At 38.1% G+C, this 23,335-nt stretch overlaps 1 protein-coding gene across 2 annotated transcripts in view; it reads left to right on the top strand.

Moving 5' to 3' along the window:
* The first annotated feature begins 3,552 nt into the window (after positions 1-3,552).
* Positions 3,553-23,335, top strand: part of nedd4a (NEDD4 E3 ubiquitin protein ligase a) — a 37,507-nt gene continuing 17,724 nt past the window's right edge. Inside the window, exons 1-5 of one of the 2 annotated variants that reach the window (XM_037689699.1) lie at positions 3,553-3,761; positions 7,826-7,899; positions 9,021-9,099; positions 9,195-9,233; positions 9,396-9,449. In XM_037689699.1, the coding sequence (XP_037545627.1) occupies positions 3,717-3,761; positions 7,826-7,899; positions 9,021-9,099; positions 9,195-9,233; positions 9,396-9,449 (291 nt within the window). In that variant the 5' untranslated portion in view covers positions 3,553-3,716. Of the gene's footprint in view, positions 3,762-7,825; positions 7,900-9,020; positions 9,100-9,194; positions 9,234-9,395; positions 9,450-18,051; positions 19,342-23,335 lie in introns of those variants that run through there. The other variant, XM_037689691.1, reaches the window with a different exon arrangement.

Genomic DNA, 23,335 nt, shown 5'->3' on the forward strand with positions numbered 1-23,335 from the left:
CAAACTACTGAGACTTAAAGGAAGAACTTGGTCCATGTGAAATAAAATGATAAATTTCTCATCCTGTCTAATTTCAGCACAATGATTCAACATGGTCCAATGTGTTGTTTCTGTAATACAAATGAAAAGGATAAAAATATATATATACAAACCGGATTCCAAAAAAGTTGGGACACTAAACAAATTGTGAATAAAAACTGAATGCAATGATGTGGACATGGCAAATGTCAATATTTTATTCGTAATATAACATAGATGACAGATCAAAAGTTTAATCAATTAACACTAATTAGGTCAATTGACAACATGATTGGGTATAAAAAGAGCTTCTCAGAGTGTTAGTGTCTCTCAGAAGCCAAGATGGTAAGAGGATCACCAATTCCACCATTGTTGCGCAGAAAGATAGTGCAGCAATACCAGAATGGTGTTACCCAGCGTAAAATAGCAAAGACTTTTAAGTTATCATCATCAATTGTGCATATCATCATCAAAAGATTCAGAGAATCTGGAACAATCGCTGTGCGTAAGGGTCAAGGCCGTAAAACTCTACTGGATGCTGGTGATCTCCGGGCCCTTAAACGTCACTGCACCTCAAACAGGAATGCCACTGTCAAGGAAATAACAGAATGGGCTCAGGAATACTTCCAGAAAGCATTGTCAGTGAACACAATCCACCGTGCCATCCACCGTTGCCAGCTGAAACTCTACAATGCAACGAGGAAGCCATTTCTAAGCAAGCTCCACAAGCTCAGACGTTTGCACTGGGCCGGGGGTCATTTAAAATGGAGTGTGGCAAAATGGAAGACTGTTCTGTGGTCAGATGAGTCACGGTTTGAAGTTCTTTATGGAACACTGGGACGCCATGTCATCCGGACCAGAGAGGACAAGGATAGCCCAAGTTGTTATCAACGCTCCGTTCAGAAGCCTGCATCACTGATGGTATGGGGTTGCATGAGCGCTTGTGGCATGGGCAGCTTGCATGTCTGGAAAGGCACCATTAATGCAGAGAACTATGTTCAGGTTCTAGAACAACATATGCTCCCATCTAGACGCCATCTCTTTCAGGGAAGACCCTGCATCTTTCAACACGATAATGCCAGACCACATTCTGCAGCAATCACAACATCATGGCTACGTAGGAGAAGGATCCGGGTACTGAAATGGCCAGCTGCAGTCCAGATCTTTCACCTATAGAGAACATTTGGCGCATCATAAAGAGGAAGGTGCGACAAAGAAGGCCCAAGACGATTGAACAGTTAGAGGCCTGTATTAGACATGAATGGGAGAGCATTCCTATTTCTAAACTGGAGAAACTGGTCTCCTCTGTCCCCAGACGTCTGTTGAGTGTTGTAAGAAGAAGGGGGGATGCCACACAGTGGGAAAAATGGACTTGTCCCAACTTTTTTGGGATTTGTTGACGCCATGAAATTGGAAACAACAGATTTTTCCCTTAAAATGATACATTCTCTCAGTTTAAACTTTTGATCTGTGATTTGTGTTCTATTCTGAATAAAATATTAGATGTTGGCACCTCCACATCATTGCATTCAGTTTTTATTCACAATTTGTTTAGTGTCCCAACTTTTTTGGAATCCGGTTTGTATTTACTAGGGATGCTGCACGATATTATCGGCATGGTATTGGTATCGGCAGGTATTAGTGATAAAGTTAAACATCGTCCATTCCATCAAAATAACTCACCGATATAAAAGGCTTCAGTTTCAAGTTAATTTTTAATTTAAGAAACTGTCAAGCATATCTATTAATGTACTACTACATATTCGCTTGTGAACAGGTTTGATTTGCAAAAATTTACAAATTTGCACTGTTCAAGTGTTGTCACTGTGTTAGAGTAAATGTCACAAATACTTTTGACATTAAACATAATCCAAGTTGAAGTGTTGCATCATTTTCAGCCCCATTTTGGCATCTGCATTTGGTAGCAGGCCAAATTGACAAAGACCATGCAGAATAATGTAGCATTTTAATTCCACAGCAGAGAAAGCTGTGTAGTCTCTGTAAGTAGGTCTAGGGGAAAATATCAGTATTGGTATTGGTTATCAACCAAATAAGATTTAACATATTGACATATCGGCCAAAAATCCAATATCGTGCATCCCTACTATTTACGTCTGTGAACTGACATTTTTGGAGCCATGTGTGTATGAGAAGTGAAGAATAAATGTCTCATAATCAAATGTTTGGATATTTTAGTCATGTCCTGTCACACAAGCCTAAAAACTAACAAAACAATATTTCTTAATCCTTTGTTTGAACACTCCTCTTGCTGCAGGTAGTATTTTGGGCTCTTTGGTCATTTGTGTTTTATGGAAAGAAAAAAAAAGTTTTGTTTTCTAAACAGCAGTAGGTGAGGGCTGCAGGTGAACTCAACATAAAGCGGTGCTGGAGCTCATGCCTTCCAGGTGTACGCCTGTGTAGCAGTAAACCTGTAAACACTAACCCAGAGGAAAGTTAACTTGTGATTGTTGTTAGGTCAAAGGGTCTGCACTTTTCCAACACACTGCTGTTTATGTTTCTGCAGCCATAAACTTGTGTTCGAGTAATATTTATTTTAATGACGGTTATATATTTAAGATTAGGGAAACCTAGATCCACCCCCAAGTTTAAATAAAACCTGTAATTGAGCTTCTGCCAGGTGTATGCTTATCTTATTTGCTATTGTTAAGATCTTTTTTAACTTGGTTATTTAAACCAGTTGGTTTTGAGTTTTGTTTTGTTTGTTTTTACATTACTGCACTTTAGTTGTTTTTAAATGCAATTTGAAATGAAGTTTCATTCTAATTAAAAAAAAAATAGTGACTGCAGCATTTATAAAACAAGTGAGTAGATACACATAAGATTCTTTCCCTTTCACATATAATGGTCATTTCAATAAACCTAAAACACCTGCTCTTTTCACAATAAAATACAATAAAGTCAATTTGAGTGGAGATTAAAGCATGGATTTGGAAGAATCACTGGGTACAAACAACAGTACCTCAGTCTTCAGTTCACTCATTAAAGGGCTCACAAACACAAGAGTTGGATCGCAGAGTACTGGTTCCACTGTTTTAGCAGCATATAGATTTGACTGTCATTGGCATAAAAATGAAAAGCCACACCATGTTTCCAACGATAGTTTAGATAAGGATGGGGAGAAGAGAAGGGGGCCAAGTATGGAGCCTTGAGGTCCATCACACAGTTAAACAGGATCTAAACCACCCAGTTCAGAATCCACGTAAGACAGGAGGATCTGACGGACTTTTCGAATACACAAATAAAAAGTAATAATACAAAAAGTCATTACATTCATGATTTAGCTTCTCTTGGCTGACTGTCTTTAGTTCAAAGGTCATCAACTACCGGTATACATAAAGGCAAGTTAAAGAACAGACGAACGTATGAATAATTCAAACATCACCAGTCAAATAACTGCATTTCAGTCTACTCGTCCAACTTTTTCAGGCACCTGGACTTTCTGTTTTGGTTTGCTCTGGATTTCTTTCCTCAAGCTGTGGAAGAAAACAAGGAAGAGGAGGAGGAGGAGGAAGAGGAGGAGGAGGAAAAGGATGAGCGAATGACGATGGCGCTCGGTCCGCGTAGCTATCAGTAAACACACGGAGGAGCTAAAAAGAGGCGAAACACCTGAGGGATAACTGCTGGCCGGAGAAACTTCTTCTTTGCCGTCTTTCTCTGTGCGGAAAGAGAATATCATCATGGCTGTACTTCCTACGCAGATTCGAGGACTTCAGACGGATGAGGTAAACTAAAACCACATCGTTCTGCTCACGTGACCCAGCCGTTTGTCAGATCGAGCTAACTAGTTAACTGCGGCTAACTGAGCACAAACTAGACCAAATGCCACGCTAGCTTACTCAGTAAGTAGTTAACTTGCGATGTATTATTATTGTTATTTATTTTTTTAAGGGAGGGGCGTTATGCCAGTTGTTCGTTTTAGTAAAAAAAACAAAACTGGTATGGTTGATAAGCTAGCTTTCTTGAGTTTGTTTAGTGGAACTGTCAACGCCTTCGTGCCAAACTTTTAACACAACTCAGTTTGTCAGTGTTTCAAACTGTCCAGCCTCTGCTGTTTATCTCCATGAAGGGTTAAATTAAACCACCGTGACTGATTTATTGTCTTGATGATTCAAAAAGTATGAGGCTGACGGGAAATGCTCTGAAGTTGCTGGCAGGATGTTACATCATCCGAAGGCTAAATTGTGTTTATCAGGAGAAATTATATATATAACATAACTATTTATTTTTAATCCCTTACGAATTAAGCTTCTGTCATTGAATATCCACATACATTTGTTGAAAACATACCCAACAAGTGCAAGCCTACAGTATTGATCTTTTTTCACTTACTGCGCATGCTCAAAGTCAGTATTTTGCGACGCTTTGTGGTCTAGATAATGTCACGCCTACTTCCGGTTCATTGAACTATATTTAGTTAAGTGTGTTCATATCTACCTGTTTTTCAGTTATTCAGACACCCCACAACATTGCACGTTGCTATGATAAAATTAATCATCATCATTTACTTTATTTCAGACACAATATAAGATCCATATAGAAAACATAGAAAACAACTTAAATACTAATTAAACTAATTTATAATTAGTTTATACGTAAAAGGCGATTAAAAAAAAACAAATGTGAGGTACCAAACAATTGAGTAGATCGTTAACTGGAAATCACTTAAGCTGTTTTTCTAGGTAAACAAACGATTGTTGTAGTTTGCAATCGTTAAATTTTACTCACAAATTTTTAATTTAGGGACACGATAACCACTGATATGAGTCTGACTTGCCTTCGTGACTGCAAAGAGTAAAAATTTAATTGTTTAGGTGATTAAACTACATAATTTTGTAATTGATTGTAATTTTTTAAAAAATATTAGTTTCAATTAAAGTTGTAATCATGACATTTTTGCTGTAAGTTAAAATTATTTTATTATTTCTTTATGGCCAATTTATGCCTGTTTAAGTTTAGATTTGCTGGGATTAAAGCGATTTGCTGGGATTAAAGCTTTGGGCTCTCATCTCTATGCTGCAGATCTTATTAACTACTTTCCTTGAGTAATTAACCTGAGCATGCTAAGCTGATTAAAAAACAGGGACATCTGTGGGTATGGCGGTGTTGTTGCACTTGATGTTTATCTTTTTGTTTTGTCTTTCAGGACAGGTGCTTTTAATTGGCACAAAGACCCAGTGCTGAATAGAATGTTGAGGCAAATGTACACTAAACTACATAAATTACATAGTCTGTGGACCCTTGTCAAAGGTCTTGCCTTGATATTGTCATCACTAGTAACCTATGAACTCCTTTTAACCCTCGCAGAGATGAGCAGCAGGCTTTCATATAATTTAATTGTTTTTATGCCTATTAGACATTAAACACTGACCAAATCTACTTTATGCTATTTTTATTTAATTTTTTTCACAAGCTAGCTCTCTGAAATGAATATGAATATTAAGCGTTTTTCTATAACGAGACATTGTGTAAAATAGTAAATAAAAACAGAATGCAATTATTTGTAGATTTCATGAACCCATATTGTTTTTCTCTATTGAACAAAGTTAACTCATAAAATGTTTACACACAAAAAAAAAAATATGTACACATTGTGAAAAAATATAAGGCAATATTTTAATTTTATGGACACAACATATCTCATAAGAGTTGAGACAGAGCCACCAAAAGACTGTAGGTTCGATTCTGTTCAGTTTATTTCTACAGCTCCAAGTCACAACAGAATTAGTCTCAGGTTTCTGTACTAAAACATTTACATACATTATAAAACAGGTCTCTTTTGTAAATGAGTCCTTGAGGTTCAATAAAACTAACCTTTAGAAATAAAGGTTGAATTGAACAGAATTAAATAAAAGCCAATTAGTAAAAGTTGTGTAGAATCGTCACTTCGTCACAGTCTCCCATCCTGAGCGAGCACAAAGGAGACAGTGGAAAGGAAAAACGTCCTTTTTAACAGGAAGAAACCTCCAGCAAAACCAGGCTCAGGACAAGTGGCCATTTGCTTCAACCAACTGGGTTTGAGAGGACAGGAAGTAGAAACAAATGAACACAGAATGGCAGGTCCAGATGTACTTTCTATAGGAGGAAAGACAAAAAACATGTTAACATAGAAATAATTACAAATACAAACAGGTAGAGTAGAGCAAGTAAAGACAGCAGCAGTGTGAGAAAATGTGGTCATTTGTCCACCAGCTGTCTAAAACTATAGCAGCATAACTAAGGGGTACGTCAGGGAACCCAAGCCGACCCTAACTATAGGATTTATCAAAAAGGAAAGTCTTAAGCCTAATCTTAAAACTGTGTCAGCCTCATGGACAGAAACTTGAAGTTGGTTCCACAAGAGAGGAGCCTGATAAAGATCTGCCTCCCATTCTGCTTTTGGAAACTCTAGGAACCACAAGTAAACCTGCAGTCTGAGAGTGAAGTGCTCTGTTAGGAAAATATGGAACAATAAGATCTGTAATATAAGATGGAGCTAAGTTGTTGAGAGCTTTGTAGGTTAGAGGTAAGATTTTGAATTCTGTTCCAAATTTGACAGGGAGCCAATGGAGAGAAGCTAAAACTGGTTGAGTGGTATGAAGAAACAGCTGGAGGAGCATTTTGCTGCTAATTAGGGTACGATAAATGGCAACAGGTCAGTCAGAGGACCGGATATTAAAAGAGCGTTTTAGACGAGCTGTATTTATGATCATAAGCAAACCATCCATTATCTTTATCCACTTTCTATCAAACAAATTGGCCTAAAATTGGTATTGACTCTTATCAGTCGACTTCTCAAACAGGCCAATACGAATGATAAAAAATATGCAATTACTGTTTTAAACTTATGCAGCTGTTTTTTTGTTCTGTTTTTTACTCGGTGAACGCTTCAGGTTTGCTTAAATATTTGCCATCAGGTCATCATGTACCAACCCTCTAAGGCAGACCTGGGCGTTGTACGGCCCCAGGGCCACATGCGGCCCTTTGGTTGACTCTGACCGGCCCCCGTAAGGGGAATTACAAAATACATATGTAAACAAATGAAGTTAACCAAATCCAGATATAGATCCTCTCTCACTGATGATGTCAGCTTTGCTTCACATCTCCACCTCAGACCTTCAACCTGACTTTAACATTTCCGTTAAAGCCCAACAGAGACTAAACTTCTCTCACTAAACAAGAAAAAAGAACTGATAAACACCAAATGAGATGTTTAGACTACAAATGTAGGCACGTAAAGAACCGGGACTCGAAATCACAGTTCAGTGACGATCACTATTATATGATGTTTCATAATATTTGGAGTACAAAGACAATATTGTGATATATTTACAAAGCTAAGAACTTTTTCCAGCAGTATATAAAACTCAAAATGAATTTTGGGGTGAATGTGACTGAAAATGATCATTAATATAACGTCATAAATGGTAAAAATGTTAACAGTTTACCATTGTACTGGGAAATTTAATTGAATAAATGACATTTTTTGTAAGGAAACCTCGCTTTTTCGTTGCTTAATCATAACAAATACTCTTACCAGCTTGTTAAAACAGTGCTATGTACTGCTTTTAATAATGAAATACTATTAATATTATGCAGTATTGAGTTAAGTTGAAATCAGGTCTCTCTTGTAAATGAGTTCTCGAGGCTCAATGGGATTTACCTGTCTAAATAAAGGTTGAATGAAAAAGTCATTTGTGCCAGCCCTCCACAATATTTGCTGTTTCTCATGTGGCTCCATGGAAAAAATAATTGCCCACCCCTGCTCTAAGGAATTTTATATATATATCTAAACTCATTTGTTTTTCAGGATGACTCCAGAATCCTTAAAGTGAAAGTTATTTCTGGGATCGGGCTGGCCAAAAAGGACATTCTTGGTGCCAGGTAAGTTAGACACGTTAAGGCATATTTATTTAATCACTGCATGGCATGCTAACTGTATAATTGACTGTAATTTTGATATTGTTACAAATCCTTATTTGTTCTATTAGCAACCTACATCCACCAAAAACACAAATAAAAATTCAACAAAGGAGCTTGTTTATGATGGATGGGACAGATGCATCGCCTTCTGCTGATACAAAGTTACAATCTAACACTAAAAAGTTATTTTTAGTTTCAAATGAAATGGCATAATCATGTCTTTTCATTGATTTGGGGAAATAAAATTAAATAAAAAAATTAAGTCAATTTCACAAAATGTTATCATGACTTTCTAAAATAACATAAGTCTCTGAAGTTTTTGATTGAAGTCATGTCTTGTGTGCAGGCTTGAAAAGCCAACAAGAACCACTGAAGAGTGCATAATTATACATTTGACACTGTAAATCATTTTATATTTGTGCTTTTTTTTTTGTGTTTGTTAAAAATTTGCCCCAGGGCTGGGAAAGGCAACAAACAGCACTCAGGCGTTTATTTACAGTAAGTTCAGATGAACCTGAACAGGTGTTTTTGTCACTAAACCTCTATAGATCACTTACTGTTACTACTAAGGGTGAAGGTGACTCTTTAGAGAAAACTTTTAGTTTTACCTTAAAAAACAAGCAAGTGTAGACTTGTACTCCATATTGTTCTGCCCCAGCTCTCTGTTTGCTTTGAATATAGGAAAGAATATTTCTTTTTGCAAAGGATGGTAGTTTAATACCACATTCACAACATTCTAATGTGCTTTGAAAATTAAACATCTTTATTTCCAATTATCATAATATTAGTAATTGGTCATTTTAAAATGCTTTGGTCTCTTCATGCGTTACTAATGACAAAACAGTGCAGCCATTAGAGCTGGGTAATGAATAATTATATAATGGGAATAATGGATGTGGTTTAAATGAAAGTGCCTCAAATCATTATAACAATAATTTCACTCTTTATAAGAGCAATGTGTAACCATAACTGTTCTCTTCAAGGCTTATGGGTTGATTACTATCTGATAGTGACATAAAGCGGACACAGAAAAACCCGAACGTGTTTTAAATGGACGTCTGTAAAAAATGTTTCTGTTGCAGTGATCCTTATACAAGGTTGTCTCTGTATGATCCCGTCATTGGAGAAATTGCAAGCCTGCAGACTAAGACGATTAAAAAAGTGAGTAAGTGGGTAGATGCTTATGTTCAAGTGATACTTCAGTTCTGTGCTTCACTCATATTTCACGTTTTACTTTTTTATTTTGATGCATAAAGACTCTGGACCCAAAGTGGAATGAAGAATTCTATTTCAGAGTAAGTGACACCTAAAATAAATCTGCATTATTTACATTGTAGGATGCCTAGAGTAAAACATGAAAAGTTGTTGACTGAAAACTTTTGGGGTTGTTCAGCAAAAATCATATTTCATTCTTTCACTACCTTATGGATCATTTAGCAATCCTTCTTGTGTTTTAGGTGCTTCCCTCCTGTCACCGCTTGTTGTTTGAGGTGTTTGATGAAAACCGTCTGGTAAGCTTGAAAAATCATGTTTTATAGCATTGTTGGACAGATTTTTCTTTTTTATTATTACTATGGTACTTTGCTTTGCTTGCTTTTTTTACGTCTATTAAGGCAAAACTGGAGAAAAGAACATGGATAAACTGTGGATAGCTGTAGATTATTGTTAGCTCTGATGAGCGAAGACGCCTAAATTAGATGGTAGCGGCACACAGGTAAATCGCTGAAAATGTGGATAGAGTTTAAGATATAAACCTTTATAGAAGTCTAGGTGTCAGCTTAAATGTCTTTCAGACTGATTCAGTTTTGCTGTTCTGATCCACTTTCAAGTTGTGTATGGGTCTTTTTCCTGATTCTTAGCAATCCATAATCTTGCAATGTCCACGTTCATCACTCTTGTAGAGCAGCTCAGACTTAGTCGTTCTTGAAATGGCAGATAACTTACTGTTAGGACAAATGGCAGCCTCGGATAAGGCGGTGTCAAGTACACAAGCACTGTGTCATATTTCTGTAGATATGGGTATCCTCCAGTCAGTGCAGGATTGACTTTGGTTTGACTGCCTGTTAAATATGCAGGGACCCTTATTTTGCCACAATGTGAGATATTGTTGGAAACCAAAGATACCTTATTACTCACACCTGTAAATAAGGGTAAATCTGGCTTCCATAAGGACATCCTAACACCTTTGTTTGTAGAGATTCAGAGTCATATGTCACACACAGAGATAAATTTAGGTGTGCAGCTATTTAGTTTCAGTTTACAATTTAAATTTTTGTTGGTATGATCTTAAGTTGTTTGAGTTATAGTTGCTTTATACCATTAACCACAGGGTGTACATCTACAACTGTTTGTTTTGAAGTCAACCTAATTTTATTTGGTCACTAGAGGTACTGGACCTTAGCCAACACACAAATAGCTATAGCCTAGTCAAATTTACAGATACTGAGCTAAAGCTTGATGTGGTAGTAGCTGAGAGTTATTAACACACACTACAGGGGTGCTTGAAAGTTTGTGAAGCCTTTATAATTTTCTATATTTCTACACAAATATGACTTAAAGCATCATCAGATTTGGACACAAGTCCTAAAAGTAGATAGAGAACCCAGTTAAACAAATGAGACAAAATATTATACCTGGTCATTTACTTATTGAGGAAAATGATCCAATGTTACATATTTGTGAGTGGTAAAAGTATGTGAATCTTTGTTTTCAGTATGTGGTGTGCCCCCCCCCCCCCCCCCCCCAGCCTGTGCTGCAATAACTGCAGCTAAATGTTTCTGGTAACTGTTGATCAGTCCTGCACTCCAGCTTGGAGGAATTTTATCCATTCCTCTGTACAAAACAGCTTCAACTCTGGATGTTGGTGGTTTCCTCATATTAACTGCTGCTTCAGGTCCTTCCACAACATCTGGATTGGGTTAGGGTCAGGGCTTTGACTTGGCCATTCCAAAACATGAACTTTATTCTTCTTGAACCATTCTTTGGTAGAACCATTTGTGTGTTTAGAGTCATTGTCTTGCTGCATGACCCACCTTCTCTTGAGATTCAGTTCATGGACAGATGTTCTGACATTTTCCTTCAGAATTCTCTGATATAATTCAGAATTCATTGTTCCATCAATGATGGCAAGCCGTCCTGGCCCAGATGCAGAAAAACGAGTGTGAACCATGATACTACCACCACCATGTTTCACAGATGGGATAAGGTTCTTATGAAAGGAATGCTGTTTTCTTTTCTCCAAACATAACACTTTTCATTTAAACCAAGAAGTTCTAGTTTGGTCTCATCTGTCCACAAGACATTCTTCCAACAACCTTCTGGCTTGTCCACATGGTCTTTATCAAACTGCAGACAAGCAGCAATGTTCTATTTGGAGAGCAGTGTCTTTCTCCTTCAACCCTGCCATGCACACCATTGTTGTTCAGTGTTCTGATGGTGGACTCATGAACATCAACATTAATGTGAGAGAGACCTTCAGCTGCTTAGAAGTTACCCTGGGGTCCTTTGAGACCTCGCTGACTATTCCATGTCTTGCTCTTGGAGTGATCTTTGTTGGTCCACCACTCCTGGGGAGGGCAACGATGGTCTTGAACTTCTTCCATTTGTACACAATCTGACTGTGGTGGAGTCCAAACGCTTTAGAAATGGTTTTGTAACCTTCTCCAGCCTGATGAGCATCAACAACTCTTTATCTGAGGTCCTCAGAAATCTCCATGATCCACTTCCACCAACATGTTGTGAAGAGCAGACTTTGATAGATCCCTGTTCTTTAAATCAAACAAGGTGTCCACTCACACATGATCATCATCCATTAATTGAACACCTGACTCTAATTTCACCTTCAAATTAACTACCAGTCCTAGAGGTTCACATACTTTTACCATCACAAATATGTAATATTGGATCATTTTCCTCAATAAATAAATCACCAAGTATAATATTTTTGTTTTGTTTGTTTAACTGAGTTCTTTTTATCTACTTTTAGGACTCTGTGAAAATCTGATGTTTTAGTTCATATTTATGCAGAAATATAGAAAATTATAAAGGGTTCACTAACTTTCAAGCACCACTGTAAGTCTTCCCTTTAAAGATGATCTTAGTTTAAAATCTCTAGCGTGGAAATCAGCATGCAATATTCATTACTTTAAAGAATGATAGGCCTTTGCTTATACTGTATCTATGACTTTGTTAAAATGCACATAAATACAGTTTGGACAAGTAAAGTTGGATGATTTGATTTGATGAGTGATTGTAACTTGAGACCAAACATATGAAGTCAGTAAAGTTAAAATAATCTTTACAGCGTCACCGTTGGTGTGTTCTGCTGAGAGCTGCCTTCGTAAAACCTTTTAGGGATGACTTTCACGCAGTCTGTGTGAATGGTTGAATCTGTCAAAATTACAGATAAAGGAATGCTCACAACAGTTCCACGAACACCGTACTCATACGTCAAGCCGCTAATCTGAAGGAAATGGCAGACGGAAGTGACTGTAGATCCTACTGATTATGTTATAAACAGGATATCCGTTGAGCTGCTGCCCCAGTAACGTGCTAGATCTTGTGATACATGAATGTCAAGACCTCAGTAAAGGCAACTTTTCTGTTTTAAGACTTATGGCTAAGTGGCTGTAAGTGTATATGTGATGTAAACACAGTTAAGCAGTCAGTGGACATGAACAGCTCTCAAGTCCCAAGTTTGGCCACACCAAATATCACCTTGTGTGCTTAGTCGCACATAAATATTTTGAAAAGCACCAACTAAATTGTGCTTTTTTTTAAAATGTTTTATGCGATTTATACTGGAAACAAAAATGTTAATATGGGTAAGTGTAAAGTTCAAACAAAGACTCATTCAGTGAGTTGTATATACATGCTTTGGTTTTTGTTTTCCTGATGGATCATATGGCTCGGTGCTGTTTGCATCAGCCTGTCCTACAGATGCAAGTTACCAAGAAGAAGAAAATTGGGTTCCTAGAACAACAACTTAGTACATGCCTGGACATATGTAGTATGTTTTAAAAAGATTTTCTTGTTAAATCTGTGCAATATGTGACGCATGAAAGACCTTCAGCAGAGAGCAGTTACAATTGTTTTGTTCACTACCTTCAAGCAATCACGTTCTTATTTTTCTGTTTTGTGTTTTTCTGACATTTCTTGCATTTGTGGCACAAGGTTTGACTCGGGCGTTCATATAAAGGCAATTGTTTTGTTGTAAAACAGAACATGCGGAAATAATCTTTGTTCTTCTGTTACCATGGGATATTCTCTTTTGTGTGTGTGTACTGACAGAATGTTTCTGGACTGTTTCACCATATCACATGTGTACAGTCACATGATAACATAAACTTGGGTGTGACTGACTAAGGTCTGCCCTGTCTTGCTTCAGGTGGATTTCATAGTACTTTGGAGGGTGTGTCAGTGCTTTGAATGTGTTTCTGAGTACATGCCACTGCTCTTCAGAAATTCCAAGAACTGCACCAAAAGAAAAATGCACTTGTGGGTTTTTGTCTTTTCAGCAGCATAGTTTAAATACAGTTGGTTCTGTTTTCCTTTTCATTAGTACTGTTGCCAACCTTTAAACTAGTGCTGTTTATAGTATCATTTTATAAATTTGTGTAGCACAACAGATAAAAAAAAAAACAAGAGTTTAAATGTAGCACAACCGTTAATCCAGATTTTGCTTTTATTATGGAAAGACCTGCATGAGTGATTTTGTTGATGCTATAAAACGCACGTGCTTTGTTTCAGCTGAGCAGGTTAAACGTTTTGTGTTTTTATTTCACCAGATTCATTAAGCCTCAACAACTGGAAGCAGTCTCACACTCGCAGTAAATAGGTTATTTAGAACATAAGTCACAAATCTTCTTTTCTTTTTTTTTTTAATCAAGATTTTCATTTTCCTACAAAGAGTTCCTCTGTGAAGTACCTCGAGTTTCACTTTCAGAGACCGCATGAACTGAGCGTATGCATTCAAGCCCACACGATATGGAAATTTTGGCTATCGTTGATACCGATATTGGGAGGGACAGGCTAATGCCAATAACCAATATATTGGCTGAATTTTTTTTAGCTTTGTCCACCCCCAGTAATCTTAAGTAAACAGCTACTTTTAAACTTGTTTTAACACTTGAAGTCTTGAAACAGTCTTCCTAATGTGTGCTCACATTTTCTATCCTTCACTATTCACCATAAAGTTATGAAGTGTGTTACAAAAATATAAACTAAACAAAGAAACACCCTGTTCATTGTTTAAACAGTCACGTACGGTGAAGGTCTAATTAGTATTGATTGCAGCTGAGTTTATTTTTCTTTGCAGAGAAGTAAAAATTTCAGACAAACAATGCATTTCATTGAGGATGACAAAGAAAACGTTGCTAACACTGATATCCTCTCCGTTAGATTTATTGTGTATAAAAAGCTCTACAAGTCAATAGCCTATGCTAGTTTATCTAAACATTAGCTTTCTAACTTGAGAGTCATATAGCTAATGACAAGTGGGTTGAAGGATTGAACATAATTTATGATTGATGATTTATTCTACAGATCAGTTAAAGTAAACTCACCATGCTCTGTTCAGCCAAATATGCCACACAGTATTGCTCCCCGCTTCGGCTGCCCTGAAAGTGAAACTTAAGTGAACGGCCATGACTTGAAAGTAGTCTTCATGCATCCTTTGCTGAATACATTGTACAATTACAGTTTTTGCAAGTAAGGACACGGCTTGTTCCCAGTATTTATACTGGCGCATAATGGGACAATTATCACAGATACCGATATGTCCCCTAACATCTATATCGACCTGATATATCAGCCCTGCCGATATATCAGTCAGGCTGTTGTATGCATCAGTAGTATGCAGAAGATGCTATGGTTACCTGTTTAATCCATTAACACCACAACAGATGTGACATTAAAACTGTAAACATTTAACAGATAAAAAAGGGAAAATTTAATTTATGGTAATTTTAAATAAAAAAACTAAAGCATCAGGGTTAATGATACATTAATTTGGACAATTTCTTACTGTCTTCATAAATACTAAGTGATTAAAAAAAACAGATCTGATTTTTACCTTTGGTGTTATGTATATATTTTTATTTAATTTTCCATCCATCCATCCATCCATCCATTATTTTTTATCTGCTTCTTCCTTTTTGGGTCACTGGTGCCCATGTCCAGCCATCACTGTGCAAGAGGTGGGGGACACCCTGGACAGGTTGCAAGTCCATCACAGGGCTGGTTTATTTCATTTTATTTTATTTATTGAGAGCAAACATGGTAGAAATAATTAACCACAAACACATTTAAATATTAATGTTCCAATGAATAATCTTACTCAAAGTAGAAGCAGCTTTTTAAAAGAAAATATATTTTTTAGAAATTTATAAATGTAGAATAATCATGCAGTGATAATGGACTTTTATCTTCCTCCTCGCTTCTGTACACTAAATTCAGATTTTGTTGATTTATGAAGATTTGCAACTAGTCTTGATTTTTTTTAATTTTTATTATTGTTAATGAAACTTGCAGATAATTTTCCAATCAAATTATAGAACAAAGTTGATGTAAACATTAAAATAGGGTTCAAATGAAACGGATTTTTGTGATGCTCTTTTTTTGCGAACAAGTTTCTCGTTGTCCATTCTATTTATAACATATGCCTGTCTTTGTTCCCCCAGAATATTTTCTTTATTTTTCAGATGCTTGTTTACGTTGTGTTTTCCTCTCGATATCATGAGTCAGATTAGACAAATGGTAACAGATTTTTTGGAGTCATTTTGAGGTTGATTAATTCAATTCAAAAATACTTTATTAATCCCAAAGAGAAATTATTTGTTGATGGAACTCGTTATCCTCGTTTTATTAAGAGATGTTATAGATGCTGATGGCTGTAGACAGGAAGGATATCTTGTAAAAGGTCCATCCCACAGTGGATCCTAAGAAACTGGCCGCAGAAGCCGTCTGATCCGTCCACCCAGGCTCGGTTCCTCCGGGCTGTAGGACCGCCCGAATGCCGGGCAGAACTCTTCCCAGAGCGATGGCCACTCCTCCCAGCAGTTTTCCGAGCTCCTCATCGCTGCGGACAGCTAACTTTAGGTGCCAAGGGACAATCCTGTCCTTCCGCTGTCATGAGCTGTGTTTCCTGCTAGTTCCAGGTTCTCAGTGGCCAGGCACTCGAGCACAGCTGGCAGGTAGATGAGAATGCATCCACAGAACATCCTTTCAACTCTTTTGAGATTTGGGGCTGTAGTTGAGATATTAGTTGAGCTTTTGAGATGTTAATCAGCTGCTGTTGGTTGTAGAAAACTGCCTTGTTGCCATGGTTTCACATCATAACAAATGTCCAAAACTAAAAAAGTTTCAGTAAAAATCCTTCGAGCTGCACAGCATCTGATACCAGAGGAAACAGTCATCCAAAAAATGTTATTTACATCCAGAAAAACAGGAATTAAAGTTTCCAAAAGCAAAATCTCAGAATGAAAGTAACAGAGCTGCTCCAACATGCAGCCACCTTGAGCGGCGCAATTCTAGAACTCATGAATTAATTAATTAGAATTAATCCATATCAAGAAGTAATTAAACACATTTGAGAAACTCGTAACTCGACCACCTCATTCCTTCTGTACCTGCTGATGGACCTTTCTCAAACCACACCACACTGACTCAGCCTGTACTAACTACACCACAGAATTGTTCTCTGAATTTTTATTTTTTATAAAACTGGTGTTTTTGTTCACATTGATGTAGAACTCATGACCTAATTACAGAAGGTTTTGTTGTCTTATTGCTATATTGTTATTCATTCAAACTTTATTTAAACAGCTTAGTCCCATTGAGCCATGGGGACTTATTTACAAGAGAGACCTGTAATCTCATTTACAAGAGAGACCTGTAATATAAATATGTGATAAACTATATATGCATTTTGACTCCATCATTTTTATGGCTGTCAGATTACCTTCACAATCACTTACCTGTACTGACTGGAAAAGTGGTTCATATCCAATCAAAGGTTTTTCGTCAGTCTGTTAGGTTGGTTAAATTAGAGGTTATGAGTCCCACTGTGACAATGTCCTGCAGTGAGTCATGTCCTGGTCCTGGCTGGGCCTCCTACTATTAAACATTCCACTGAAACTGATTTGGAAGCAGAGTAATGCTCTGAAATAGGTCAGCCGGGCTCACAATAGGTTGTCCTTAATAAATATGGTCCGTCAACATTCGTCGAGACGAAATAAGAGCAGCACTGGCCGTTACATGAGGTGTCATATAACCACTGTCGTGTCATCGTTCCTTCTTTATATTTTGTGTTTTTCCTCGTAAAACAGATGGTGTGCATCGGATTACTTGATCCCATCTGAAAGGGTTTAGATAGAAACTTTCTTCCAGCATTTTACAGTTTTTAAGGACTTCTGCATGACATTCAGTTGGATCCTTGTGATATATTCAATGGCTCTTTATAAAAACAATGTTTGTATGTGGTTGATTTTGCAACATAGTCCTCAGTTTGATGCAGAATTTTGTTGACATTCATCCTCTTTGATTTCCTGTAATTCAATAGCAGAGGGTAAAACTATTTGCGGGGGCACAGGGCAGCAGAAACATTAGTAGTATAGCAGCAGCAGGAGTCCCAGGAGAGTGTCCCAACACAGATTTAATGCTTTGCCAGAGCTTCAGTCTAAGATCAAGCGTGTTCTTGTTTTACTTTATTTTTTCTTTCTTTCTAGGAGAGTAAATGAAAGTGAGGTTGACCAATATTAATCTGTACCTAATTTAGTTATAGTAAGGAATCAAAACAATGGAAACTGTCTTAATTTTTGTGAGGTTTTGTTTTCTGTTTAAGGTTTAATTCCTTAAAGGGGCTAACACTTTAGTTTCAAAGGTCATGTGTTTGGGTCATATCTCTAAACAGAACCACTGGCCACCCCAGACTAAAAGCTGAGATCAGCCTAGAAAGGAATGTAGCTTGTCACCAGAGCTATTTTGGCAATGCACAGCCACTAATGATTGTGATCACAGAGCAGCGTGTGGAGCAGTTGCTTTTGCTCTTTTTTCTGCCAGCAAGTTTGATCATGCTCCTCTCACCAGCCCCACATGGATTAGAGAGTTAAATAAATGGCACGTCAGCTCCGCATGCATTTTGCGTCAAGAAGAAGCAACACGGACCCCCTGTCGGAAGGTTTCAGCAGCCACGGTGAGGAGAGGGCAGCCAGTTTGTCAGCTCATGGCGCAGAAGAGAGTCTGGCGCAGAGTTCTGTCCACTTGAAGGTGACTCCTCTGTCACCAGACTTTGCCAACAGTCAGTGCTCTTCAGTGTTCATACCCAGGGTTAACGCTGGAGGGTGTCACAAGAAGAATGTCTTGCAAATCTTGCTGCAGCCTTGTGGAAACCTTGATGGCAATATAGAGGATGGAGACCCAGCTGTTGTTTGTGAGAGTGGAGCAGGTTCCAGGTCCGACGGAGGCTCTTGCAACAGCAGCATGGCCAGTGATGCAGGGTACTGTAGCAGCAACAGCATCTTTGAGCCAGAGCTTCCAGAAAAGCACAGGACAAACCAGGAGCGAACTCCACTTCGTCACAGGGTCAAGGTCCCGCTGAGACGGTGCTCCTCTTTGATTATAATTCCAAAGAGCCCTTGCAGCACCCCACCTGCCTCCCCAGTAGGTCCCGTTTCTCTGTTTGCTCACCTACCACCAAGGGGATCTGCTCAGTCTCATCTTCAGACAGCTTCCAGGGAATTCCCACAAGAAGAAGAGGGAGTGACCACAACTGCTGTAAGTGGTCACCATCAATCCAAAGGAAGCTACTCAGCTGAGCTTAAGGATACAAAACACATGGTGCACTTTAATATTCCTTTACAGGATGAACCATTATGCAAAACAGAGGACAGGAATACAATGATGGAGCTGTCATCGGCTCCCGACAGATCTAATCTTCACTCTAGCAGCATCCTGCTGCATTTTGCCCATCAGAGACCACTGATGCCTGAAAAGGGAGCCTCAACAATGGCTGCAGTTGAAGAAGCTCATTCCCGAGCTGAAAACTCTGGAAAAAAAGACGACACTTACAAAAAACTTTATCGCAGTACATCTGCTTGTTTGTTTTCCTCAACAAAGTCATCAGAGAAAAGCAATAAAGGCCGTTCATCGGACGTAGATCAGCTCAGTCCTGATAGAAAGCACTGTCATCGGGCCATACAGAGGAGTTTTTCCCTTGAGGTGCCCTACTCTAACACTGGAATTTCATGTCACGTTTCTAACCCGAAGCTCAGCAGCCCTTGCTCTCCACATGTACATATTCATTTGTCCCCATGCTGCCCCTCAAAGGTGTCCAGCTCTGTTAAGGGTGTTAACAAAAGGCACAAAGAAAGTAATACAGTAATCAGTCCAGATCAAAACAAAGAGGTGAGTGCGATGTGCCCTGAGCATTGAAAGGTTGTAATGCCTGAAACCTTGTACTGATGGGAGAACATCCCTTAAATTTGTCAGCTGTATTGATGCCAGTCACATAAAGAGTCTTTGACTGAGCACGATGGATCTCTTGACCATTTTTCATACTAGTTCAAGCAAATTCAAGACTGCTTTGGTTGGACTACTTTTAACAATGCTTTGACTTCTGTTTTAACATTCAGAATCAAAAAGATAGCTTTTCCCAGTTTAAAAAATTAAAGTGATATATTAGCCTTACTGAGCAAAATCAGCTTACAGCTTTTCATTGACTGATGGTAGCCAAATAAATGTTTTAAGCTTAGTAGTTTTTCTTTTTTTTTTTAGATGCATTACTTTTTTAAAAGTCTTTAAAACTTGGTTTACTTAGAATTAGCCATTAGGTTCCTTATAAGACTTGGGTTCTTCCACCAATTAAGAATATTCTAACTTGTAAGTCACAAATTTAACAAGCTCCGTGTGGACAAATACTCAGAGGTGTTCAGTTATACTACAGTAAATCCATCCACTTATTGGTTTCCAAGAAATGTGTAAGTTGCAGGACAGGATCCCCTCCATCTTGTGGGTCTAATCTGTACAAAGTCAGCTATAGAATAGTTCTCAGTTTTAATTATTTTGTTAGCACTATGAATGTTCAACCCAAGTATTTACTGTGGCTATTTTTAGTGGTGGAAACGCAGTGCCCCTTGCTGATATAAATAAGGTGTCTCTGAAATATTCACCCTGACTCCAGATAGTCTGCTGGTCTGTAGCACTACCTAAAACCCATGGATTCAAATTTAACAGCATGATACTAGAGCAGCGCACAGTCATGCCAGCCATCTGCAGGCATGTTGTGTGAGAGCGTATCCTTTCCCAGTAAGTGGGTGGTGGGTTAACTTCCCTGTGGGTCCCCCTACCAAGCAATGTTTGTTAAAGATCAGGTGTCAGTCTCCCCCTGCATTTAGCAGGTTGTCAAACGAGGGTCTACCTCTGATTATTACAAAGTAATTTTAATCAGCTGTTTAATTTTTTTTACTATTTAACAATGTCTTTCCACTTGTTCCTTAATTCATTAGTCATTAAATTGTTACAGTGTTCCATCATACATCTCCTTATCAGTTTTCTCTTATAACCACATATTCAGCCTAACTCAAGTTAATGAACAACTAGGTGCAACTTGTTACTCAACCAAGGCGGAAAACATGAATCAGGGCTAATTTCTGCTGTTTTGTTTAAATTCTAATTCTCGTTGTGTTGGAGTATCTTTTCATAAGAGTTGTTTTGGCTTCTGTACAAAGTCTAATGTTTTTAATATTTTTGAACATACAGTGCCTTTTGAAAAGTATACACTTGCTTGGATGTTTTATATTTTTTACTGCTGTCATAAATAAATAGGTGTCCACATAAATTGGACTTTTGATATAAAATAATTTTAGTGACAAAGTATAAGTTGATTTCTACAAAGTACAGTAGTACTTCGATTATCGCGGGGGTTACGCTCCAAACACCCCCTCAATATTAAGGCTTTATAAAATGTTCCCACACTCTTGCAAAGTTCTAAACTCTTAAACCTACATAATTTTAACAACATACGTATATATATATATATATATATATATATATATATATATATATATACTGTACTGTATTGCAACATTTTACTCACCAGCTCTGCAGAACAGCAGCTCTGTTCTGGTCCAGCAGACCTACCTTGCAGTGACAAAGCCCACCGCCCTGTCCAGGTTGATGTGCACGTGGATAATTGAGCTTCAGGATTATTTGCAACTTTCCTGCCACTTCTGTGAGTTTAACAGATAGTGTAGATTTGCGATACAAAACTTTCCCTCCATTTCGGCAGAAAGCAGCAGCTGGAAGTACTGTTGGCTTCTGGGTAGTGTAGTTCTTTTGACTTGTCTTACAGTGCAGGCTTATTGAAAAAACTACAAAAAGTTTTTTTTCGTTAAATTTTTATCCCTCAACATCCCAATCACTTGAGTCTTGACTAGTTGGCAATCGTTGAAAAAACGCCAAGTAGCGAGGGACTACTTTAATGCCAAGTCAATAAAATATGTAATTTATAATAAGTGATTGCATAAATATTCACCCCTTTAAAGTGACTGTCCTAATTCTACAGAGCTCCAGCCACAATAGTCTCACAGCTCAAGAAATGGGAACCACCTGAAGACGGTAGATGTGTGACGTGATTACAGTATAAGAACACCTGTGTCTGACAGGTCTAGTGACTGGTTCATCAGTATTCCTGGATATTGTTACACCTTGAAGACTACTCCAAGCAACTCGGATAAAAATAGTATTGAGAAATACAAGTCATGGAATAGATAAAGGATTTCTAAGGCTCTTAATATCCTTGGGACTTCTGTTAAATCCATCACCAAGAAATGGAAGGAATAGGGGAAGGGAAGTCTTGAGATTGTCATCATTGTATGTTCCTATACAATGGCGAAATTAGTTCTCTGCATTTGACCCATCGCACCTGGGATATACCCAGGTGGAGCAGCGGGTAGCTATTGAGTGCCCGGGGAGCAATTAGGGATTAGGTGTCTTGGCCAGACACGACATGTGGGAATGGTTGGGAGTCGAACTGCGACTTTCTGGTCCCAGGTTGGCTGCCCTGCCTCTACCGCATCTTGGCCCCAAATGTATGGGACCGATATAATATATATCCCGAATATGAAACATGTGTAAATCTTCCTCACAAGTCCTCACAAACTGTAACTGTGCCAGGAGAATAGTGAGAGAGGCCACAATGACACCTGCCGCCACCCTCAAGGAGTTTCAATTTGTACATACAACTGTTGACCAGGTTCTTTACCAGTATAAGCTTTACGGAACAAGAGGCAAAAAGAGTCATCGTTGAAGAAAATTTATTAAATCTTCGCAGAAATTTGTCGAATGGCACGTGGAAGACCTTGATCAAGCGAATGAACGTTCTGGGGTCTGATGAAACAGAGTTTTTTTTGTCCGTCAGACAAGAAAAGCTGTGTTTGGCAGAAACATAATTCTGTGCATCATCACAAACTTCTCATCCCCTCTGTGAAGCATGGTGGTGAAATTATCATCTCATGGGGAAGTTTCTCAGCAGCTTGCCCTGGAAATTTTGTAAAGATATTGGGTAAAATGAATGCTTCAAGTTATAGATAAGTCCTGGAGGACAATCGGTTGCCGTCCGCTAACGAACTACAGCTTGGCAGATTTATTTTCCAGCAAGATAATGATGCGAAGCATAAATGGTAAAACTACAGAAATTGTTTAAAGACAAGAATGTTCTGGACTGGTCGCTTCAAAGCTCAGACTCGACTCCAGCAGAGAATTTGTGGCCAGACTCATAATAAAGGGCTGCTCATGCCTGATTCCCACACAAGCTGACAGAGCTTGAGCAGACGTGTCCAGATGTGTAAGACTGACGTGAGACGTATCCACTCGGACTCGGTGATGGGTTTCAGCCAAAGGTTCTCATTCTGATGTGGAGGGGGTGAATATTTACGTACATTAAAGTTGTTTTTGTTGTTCTAGTCAAAATTGCTAATTTCTATTGATCATGATTAATTTATGACAGCAGTAAAAGCAAAATATATCCAAGGGAGTGAATACTTTGAATGGACACTGTTAATGATGTTGATGTGGCTGTTCCTGCTGTGGTTGGATTGCTCCATCAGGTTAGAGCCCTGTGGCTTCCTTCATTAATACCTTGTTCTTTAGAGACATCACCCTTATTATGGAAAGAGTCAGAAAAGTGTCCTCCCACCCTTGTTCATGCTTCATGCCAACCTGAACTTCTCAAATTTGAGAGATTTGTGTTCGCACTGGAAAAATGTGACCTTTCTTTCGTTTGGATGTAAAATAGTTTTTGTTTGTACTATACATTCTTCACAAGTTTAGGAAAAAAAAGGTGTAGTTTAACAAACAAGAACTTCTTAAACTGTTAATGAGTTTGTCTTCACTCTGCCGC

This window comes from Nematolebias whitei, chromosome 2 (genome assembly GCF_014905685.2).
Source record: "Nematolebias whitei isolate Nwh7 chromosome 2, NemWhi1, whole genome shotgun sequence".
In the NCBI taxonomy this organism is placed as follows: domain Eukaryota; kingdom Metazoa; phylum Chordata; class Actinopteri; order Cyprinodontiformes; family Rivulidae; genus Nematolebias; species Nematolebias whitei.